Source organism: Lipophrys pholis (assembly GCF_963383615.2).
Source record: "Lipophrys pholis genome assembly, chromosome: 3".
In the NCBI taxonomy this organism is placed as follows: Eukaryota; Metazoa; Chordata; class Actinopteri; order Blenniiformes; family Blenniidae; genus Lipophrys; species Lipophrys pholis.
In genome coordinates, this window is record NC_137627.1 from 14,935,037 (window position 1) to 14,944,427 (window position 9,391).

Genomic DNA, 9,391 nt, shown 5'->3' on the forward strand with positions numbered 1-9,391 from the left:
CCTCCAGAGAACGAACGGTGCAATTCAAACCATAACAGAAGTGTACAAAGAAAGACAGAATGGTTTCGGCAGTATACAAGGGCTAAACTTAACGAATTATATAAAAGAGAATTGGGAGAATGAGCTTAACATGGAAATTACAGAAGGCGACTGGCTTAACTTGTGTAAGACGCACCAAACAACCACAAGTTTGTGCCTGTGGAGGGCTTCTCCGGGAAGAACCTGCTACGTTCTTCTGGAAAAACGTGTTACAATCATTCAGGGTTATCAGATTCCAATATAATGTATCTGTATGTGCAATTTCATTAAAAACAATGTAATGGGAAACGATAGATACTTGATTATAACACTACCAGTGGCATGTGAAAAAAGCTTATACAAGGAACTGGGGGAAGATACCATAGTTCCAACCACAAAAAGCCATTGGCTGATGAATATTGAAGAAATCCGCACAATGGAAAGATTAACCCACAAACTGTGACTTCAAGAAAAATAAATTGACACTAAATGGGGGAAAAATGACTCAGACTAGTGGAAGCACCAATTAGTAAATTGAATTGTAATGCAAACACACAAGCGATGTTCATGTTTTTGTTCTCCGAGTGGAGAAAAACTTATTAAGTAAAGTCATGTGTAAATGACTTTATTAAAGCTTTAATGTTCTTGATATTGCACTGCCGCACTTATTTAATGAGGTTAAGAGCTTTAACTTTAAAAGACTTTGTAAACTAATGTCCAACCTAAACGTTAATCCTATTTTATTGCTCGTGTACTGTATATGGAGTTAAAATAAGCGGATGTTTAGCCGACACAGTTCCTGGTTGCATCCAAGAGACTTACGTAGCTAATATAACAGACACTATGCTATATCGAGTCAACTATTTCTATTTGTAAAAAATTAAAATAAAGTCTAGATTTAATTAAATTACTTTTTGTCATAATATATTAATACCTTATATTTAAACAAATAATCTAATATATATTTTATTGACTTCACTCACTCAAATCGACAGACTGTATGTGACTCCTGAACTGAAATTTTTTACACCTCTGCTTCACATATTCTCCCAAAAGGTCACGCAGGACTGAATCCACAACGTTCATTTGCTCCTGGTCTTAGTTTTTCCATGCACATGAATTCTACAAGAACAGTTTATGTATTGGCTTGCAGGGTGGTGGCATTAAATTTATAGATGTTGTTCAGGATGACATTGTTTCTTTGTTTTTGCAAATTGACCTCATGTGATAAGATACAGCTATTCTCTTGGCGTTGACTTTCCAAAGGATTTCAAATGTTTTATGAGGAAAGAATGAGAGAGAAAGTGTCTTTTTTTGTGTTACTTCTGTACAAGATTAAATGGTCATATTCAGTTTAACTGGCTATTGGTTTTTTGCGCTTTAACATATAATCTACATTCAGCTAAGTAATTAATGAATGAAGTTGCTATTTTGTGCCATCTTTTACCAGAATGTATTACAGTATTGTAATGTTCAGTACTACAACACATGAAAATGTGTGTTATATGCTGCTGCATGTCGCAATCTGCCTTGCCGAGACTTGAAAAGGAGTTTAAAGTTCACGCGCCCTGAGTGAACAGTGGAGGCAGAATAGAATTAGCTGACAACATCATGAGGGGATTTTCCTATTTGTACTGTCATTGTTTTGGAAGTATTTCAAACTGTGCTCTTAGGAAAGAATCTTCCCAACATTTGTCAAGTAAGCATGTGAGATAGCAGATGTAAGACATATGAATATTGGAGGGCGTTACCCTTTCATGCTGTCATTACACAGCAATGTACAATTCCGCTGAGACGGGAATTCATGAAAATGTTAACTGAACCCCGTGAAGTAAACACAAGTGCCTTTAATCTTTTAACCCCTAACTCTTGGCAGCAAAGCAAATTGGTCTCTTAATAAAATGATATATGTTCAATTCTTCCAGATCAAATAATATGCGAGGCTTGAATGGGAAATATATATTATTATTAAAACTTCCAAACTATAAATAGGTTTGCATAAATAAGTAAATAAATAAATAAATATATAGAAAAAGTACGCAAGCTCCAGACTAAATTTCTATTTGTGAAAGATTTCCCGTCGCAGTATAAGCTATTGGACATACTTGACAAAATGTTGGCTTTCAAGCAGGAGATTAGTCGACTATTAGTGGCTTTGACACTCAAAGGAGGTGGTTCTGACATTTTGTGACTATTTTTCAGAAAACAAAATGTGCTTTTAACTTGTACAATGAAAATAAAAATCTATTCTGTTAATGTCTGTTTTGTTTTTGAACACACACTGGCTTGTTTACCTCTACAAAACTGCCCTGTCGGTGTATCTCTCAGTGAAAATAGAGGATAAAATGTTTTGCATTAGGGCTCCAGGTCAGGTACATACGTTGGTGACTCATAAAAGAAAAGTAAAGACAGATTATTGAGCTGGCGATGAGCAGTGAGCGTACACAAGGATCATTCAAGTTTTAACTGCACTGTCAAGAAAACACACGCGCGCACACACACACACACACACACACACACACACACACACACACAACTGTGTTTTGTAGAAAGTGTCTATGTAATACTTGGTAGATGAGATGGGACTGAGAAAAAAAAATTAACTGGACTAACATTGGTCTCTGCTCTATCACTTGTTTACTGATGGTATCAAACAACTGTGCAAATATTGCCTCTTTACTTGGGTCTATTTAGCACACTGAATCGCTCCACAGACAGCCTGCAGCTTTCAGACAATGGGGAGAAATCTGTCATGCTGCTGTCCGTCCCTGATCCCCAGCAGGGAGACACTTCAGTTCTACCTGCTCGGTGTTCTCATTGCTCTTTATATGCTGGTTGGTGCCGCCATTTTTTCCTCATTGGAGAGACCGGCAGAGATCCAGGCCCACAGGCTTTGGGAACACAGGCTGGTGAACTTCAGCCATGAATATAATGTCAGCTGTGAGGAACTAAAATTGCTGTTGCTTTATTACGAGGAAGCCAGGACGGCAGGTATCCGGACAGAACGAGTCAGAGCCCTGTGGGACATCCCAGGTGCTTTCTACTTTGTGGGAACAGTCGTCTCTACTATTGGTAAGTCAACGAGAAAAACCATCCTGTGTATCCAGGATCAGTAACTCCATAATAATTGATGCGACAATGAAACCCAAATGTTTGAAATTCAAACAGCAGAAAAAAATAATGTCAATTTTCAATCTGAAAAATAACTTTGGTTGAGAGTATTGGGGGGGGGGGGGGGGGTGTCTTGTTTCCCTACGTGCATTTTTTCCCTTCTTTTTCTTCGTCTCGTTTACCAGTAAATGTGGCACTGTTCAAATCGAGAATGACTCACTGTGTAATTCCTGAGAAGTGTCAGTCTGTTACTGTATCTCCATTAAGGGTGCACGGACAGCTCAATCATGGACAACTCGTCCACAAAACTGCAACCCTGGACAACTCGTCCATGTGGTTCCAGACATCTCGTCCACGACTAGTTCTTTCAGCATTATTGATTTGAAGGATTTCAAAGTATATTTGACACATTCGGAAGGATTTATTAAGTATATTTGACACAAAAACACAATATATATATTTCATCGTGAAGCAGTCTTTAGGGTTAGGGTTAGGGTTAGATCTGAGGTGGGACAACCAGTGTAGGTGTGAGGGAGGTGTGATAAGTTCAATTTGAGCAATTCTAAAGAGAAAGAAAGCCATCTGATACTATACTAAACATATACTATGCACATCCACTAGATATATGAAAAATATCACTTAAAAAGAACAATATGTAAAAGTACATTGTACAGGATTTAGTTTCTCAAGAAAATTCTGAACTGTCATCCATGGATGAGTTGTCCACTGAGGGTGCTGTCCGTGGACGAGTTGTCCAGGGTTGCAGTTTTGTGGACGAGCTGTCCTACAGTCTCATTAGGACAGGACCAGTACAAACCTTTTACACTGTGGTCCACAGCAAACTGTGCTATGAACCCCAGTTTAATGCTGTTTACGCCGAGTTTGAAAATGAATGAATCAGAGGGACAGCTAGGATTGAGATGAAGCCAGTGCAGATCGTTTGGACAAGTGATGAGGGAAGGTAGCAGATATATTGGATAATGGAGGGATTGGAGATGCATGAAAAGAATAAGACATCAAAGAGGACTCATGGATGTGGTGACCCGAGAAGGACGCCGCTGAAAGATGAATATGGAACCAACAATCAGCTGTGAAAACAGCTGTCTATGAACCAAATTGACCATTAGGGAGAATGAAGTACCTTGTACGTTGTACTTGATACCCAGACTGAATTCATCCGACCGCCGCTGCGGACGTCACATGAAACAGACTGGAGCTGTTGTTCTGCTTTTCCAACTGAAGAAAGCTCACAGCCACAGCTATTTTTCACCAAGCCGCACCATGAGACACAAACTGACCAATAATAATGATTGAACGTATGAGTCTGGATTGATTTTCGGTTCAGGAGAGTTAAATGTACCTATAGAGGACAAACAAGATGGAAAAAAAAAAAGACCCACCTCATCTCTGTTTGAAATCAATTTACAACCCTGCTGTGTTCTCCTCTATCTTTGGAGACTCCCTGTCACTGTGGAAACTGCAGGACAGGCTGCTGCCGGTCTGGATCAATTTCCGTTTTACAACAACCTTCGTATATCCTGTCCACAGTCGTTTAGACATGTAATGATACCTCAGGGATATGGGACATGGAACACAACTCCCACACACTTTTCCCGCTCTGAATAGATGACAATTCCCAGGGATTTTACATTTCTAAGTTGGGTTCCTTCACTAATTTGCTGCTTTTCCACTCTGCTTTCCAGGACGGTATCCTAAATTAAATTGAGATAAATGGCTTGTGAAGCTAATTTGTTGAACATGGTCGGTTAAGGAAAACTGGAAATTCAGTTAAAAATAGGTAACTAAAAACAATTAGAGGACTTTTAGACCAACTCACATTTGGTAGGTTGAGCACTATACCTAATAGTTGGCAAATTAATAATAAATCAATAACTATGAAAGTGTACGCACAAATGTGTTTTGCTTCAATGAGTCACTGGGATGTTTCACTCCATGGGCCCAAAATGCTGTACAGTACAAGCCAGAAAATTATAAAATTAAATAAAAGGAAAAAATAAGTAGAACCCCATGTTGGGTGTGACTATGAGCCAAAGCAAACCATTACACCACATGAAAGACATGAGAGCTGCTTGACAGGACATGAAACACACAGAACCATAAAAATCATTGAAACGCAAAACGAGCTAAATTCACAAAATATAATGTAACAGGAACAACGTCATCTATCTTTAAATATATTTCCTCTGAGTTTCAAAGCTTCCTGAAGGATCAACTGGATGAAACCACAGGAAGACCATAGTAGATGAGCGCAACATGGGAAAGGAAACACTCCAAAAAAATCTACTATGCAGTTTTTTTAGTTTACATATCAGAAATATGTTTGATTAACATGAGCATGTTGAGTTTCTTGTTAAATGGTTCATTCTAATACATAGTTAATATGAAGGAATGGGATTCAATCTACTTAATATGAATAGATGGAAATGTGTGACATGATTAAATAACTTATTTTTGTGAGTGTGGAAATGACAGAATCTTTTTGTTTTTTTCCCCAGTGAAGGCTCTGCTTAAAAACAGGAACACCGTTCTGTGATTAGTGTGAGAGAAGTAAAAAGTGTGGGGGAAAAAAAAAAGGATTTTTTTTATCACTGCCGGAGGCTTTACGCAGGAGGGAAGGTCATCAAGTCAGCAACATCAAATAGGTTTCCTTTTTTTTTTTTTTAGACAAAGGAGCTTATCCGGTCATTATATTTATAAAGGAATAAAAGGAAGACGCAATAAGAAGACCACTTCCATCACGGGTACCTCATCTGCAAAGGTCAAAAGTCATATCAGGAAAACTTAAAGGAAGCAGCTACTTGTCATTTACTTACTGGGAATGAATGAATATTAAGATCTTGAACATATTTCATTTATAGGAAATAGACTAAAACGTACACTGTAGACATGTGTACGGGGGGGGGGGGTCAAGCAGTGGAAAAACCAACAGAAACTGTGAAGAAGTGATGCTTCAGAGTGAGGCCTTTTCCCACCATGATGCTTTTGCAGTGATGATATGACACGATGTGAGTCTGTTCTCACTGATGTCTCCTGTCATGTTCCTCACAGGATTCGGAGTGACAGCGCCGTCCACCATGCTGGGGAAGGTCTTACTCATTTTCTACGGTTTGCTGGGCTGCTCGGCTGCAATACTCTTTTTCAACCTGTTCCTTGAGAGAGTCATCGTGTTACTCAGCCTCCTGATGTTCTGGTGCCACACAAGAAGAAGCAGACTCAGTCGACCAAAGGACAGAAACAGCAAGAGTAACAGAAAAGAGGACTGGAAACCGTCGGTCTATCTCGTCACGCTCCTACTTTTTCTTGCCGTTATGCTGGTTGCATGCAGCGCTGCCTCTCTCTATTCGGTTATGGAGGGGTGGACATACTTGGAGTCACTGTATTTCTGCTTTGTAGCATTCAGTACTGTGGGCTTTGGGGACTTTGTAAGCAGTCAGAGAAAGCACCATGAGAAGACTTGGGCATACCAGGTTGCCAACTGTCTTCTTATGCTTCTGGGAGTGTGCTGCACTTACTCCCTCTTCAATGCCATCTCTGTGATTATGAAACAAGGACTAAACTGGATCCTGAGGACACTGATTTGGATATATAATCGTATGCAGCACCACCGGCTGCAATCCAGAACTTTGCTCAAACTTTGTTTCCCTGACTCTGAGCCACCAGTTCGTCCTCTGGAAGATGAAACTCCACATAGAGAGCAACTGCAAGCAGCGTCCTGCTCGGGCCATAGCATGTTGTGGCGATCGTGTGTTCCCAGTGCCATTGGTAAATGCCTCTGTGATGGAGCTAACGTAGAAACAGTATGCCACAATTGCAAAGATGAAGATTTTGGAATACAGGAACAGGATGATGGTCCATATGAGAGGAATTCAGTCTATGCTAAACCGCTTCCTGGCTGGCTGAGTTAAAGTATTACTTTTAAAGATGTAGCATTCTGCCTGATATTTCAGGCTCCGGCATGTCGGCTCTTCCTATCATTGTGAAGCAGAATTCACCAACGCGTTGGATTGTTCACCTACTAATAGTGAAGGAGAATAATAATAATTCTAACGTCAGCTGGGTTTAGACTGTCGTGAGACAGGTTAGTTTTACCCTACTAATGATGTGTTGTTGCTATAGTAATCCTCTTGTACCTCAGTTGCAGGCGAGTCACAAGTATCAATATTAAAATGTACCTGTCCAATGTTGGGAAGATTTTCAATTCTAGGTAAGTTTTTATTTCAAATTGTGCCTGGAGTTCATGTGACATTCATGCAGCAAACACAATACCTATTCAAAGTGATTCCAACTGATGATAGTTGCTAATACAAGTATTAGACAAACTCAGTTTTGAGTCTTCAGCAAGTTGTTGTAGCCCGGTGAGGCAGAGGCAAATGGTCAGGACAGTGAAGGAGTGTATCATTCTGATGTCAACAATAATACAATGTAGATAACCCTTCAGACTTTAAACCTGATGAGGTGATTGTCTTTCACCTTGCATTCCTTTGTTTTTGTTATTGTGGCAGTCAAGCCTGCCACCGTCTGCTTCCCCCACAGAGACGCAGAGTTCCCCAAACCAGACTTTTATTAAAGTCACTCAAACCACACACCACTGCCTCTTTCAAGCCCAGTTGTCAGTGTCTGGCGGCTTCTCCTTTTATGGGCAGCGAGGTGAGGCAGCAAACCCCATTCCCATGAGGGGCTTAATCGCCTCTCTAATTTGTCAACTCTGCACAGGCTTGTTTGGATTTGATCATCTGAAAAATGGGAAAATAAAATGTTTGAGATTAAGAAACCTCAGTGATTAATCCTTACCCGTGTGTATTTTCTTGAAGTCAACTCAATTCCGTTCATTATCAGGGCACCAGTTATAGTAGACTCAGCTCCTGACACATTTATGTCCATGTAAAAATATTTACAGCCTTAAAGTGAAACATTTCCTTCATGATTCATCCTAATTTAAAAAAATAAAATAAAATAGAGTATATTGGTAAAATTACTTTCTTCAGAAGCAGCTTTGAAGGATTGCACCAAGTTTAAAAAATATAATTTTGCAACATACATGTATTTTTAAAGAACAAGTATTTAGGATTTGGAAGAGTCTATTGGTGATAAGATAGTGACAATCTTTCCAATATTATAAAATCAGAACTGATACGTCACATCTTAATCACCTTATGCCAAAACACACTGCTAATGTTTTCTCTCCCATGTCACATAAATCAAATATTGATTTCACAAAGCAAACATAGGTTTGCAGGCCTTCTCACATTGAGTGCGTACAAATCAACATCATTTCTTAACACTAATTTTAAGTACATTCAAAAGGGAAGCACAAAAAAAAACTTTGAAATTCTAGAAGAATCTCCACTTGTTAAAGCTTTGCACTGCAAATCGAGGCATTTATCACAGTATACCATTAATAATGGGAGTTGGGTTATCTTGTTGAAACCCTTCAGATGCGACACGCGTCTTTCTTCTGAAGTGATTGGAGCTTTTACAACTCAATGTTTGTATTTATTGGACTTAAAATTTGGTAGATTCGAAATGATAAGGAACGAACCTGGCGTAGTTCTCAGCTGTGTACTTTTTATGCATCACGTAGACAATCAAGTCAGTAAAGACCTTGTTAAGATATTCATTCTTAAAATAACTGCTCTGCTTATAAACTGTGTGAAAAATATTAACTTGCTATGAGGAAATTTGCTAAGCGCATGACTAACAATCTGCTGGGGTCTGTTCTAATGATAAACAACTTTAGTTTATGGTTGCAGGATGCTGCCTGTAAAATGTGCTTACCTCAGTGTTTGTAGGAGACAAAGCCTGTGAAACAAGAAATTGAGAGGAGGGGATCGAAACCTAGACTACAATCGGAGGAAACCCGTCACAACTGGTCCCTTTTGATGACCTCCCTAAAGTACCCCTTGAAACCCAGGCTGGCTTTGTGACACCCTGCAAACCTCAGCTAACCCCGCGGTGACCCCGTGACTCACCATTTGGACCGCCCTGCCTGCGAGCAGGGCGGTCCAAATAGTTTGCATAGGCAGACACATATTTCTTCCCGTGAACTGCGAGCAGTTCACGTCGCTTGGTTTAGAGTAGGAACCAGGACCCAGAATTCTGTAAATGATGATTGCTTTCTTACTGCACTTCAATATAGTTTGATGATCAATTTTTAAGAAACCTAACTCATGTGTCTTTCTTTAGTTAGACTGGCAACAAAAGGACTTGTGGTGCGAATTATAAAAGCACCCAAAAACCTTTA

The 9,391-nt window shown here is 39.5% G+C and overlaps 1 protein-coding gene across 1 annotated transcript; it reads left to right on the top strand.

Annotated features, from left to right (window-relative positions):
• Positions 1–2,753: 2,753 nt before the first annotated feature.
• LOC308107414 (potassium channel subfamily K member 13) lies at positions 2,754–7,055 on the top strand (the record flags this gene model as incomplete). The annotated part of the gene is made up of 2 exons (XM_080459735.1): positions 2,754–3,090; positions 6,199–7,055. 2 exons carry the CDS (start codon positions 2,754–2,756, stop codon positions 7,053–7,055), a joined length of 1,194 nt encoding a protein of 397 aa, XP_080315861.1.
• Positions 7,056–9,391: the final 2,336 nt, after the last annotated feature.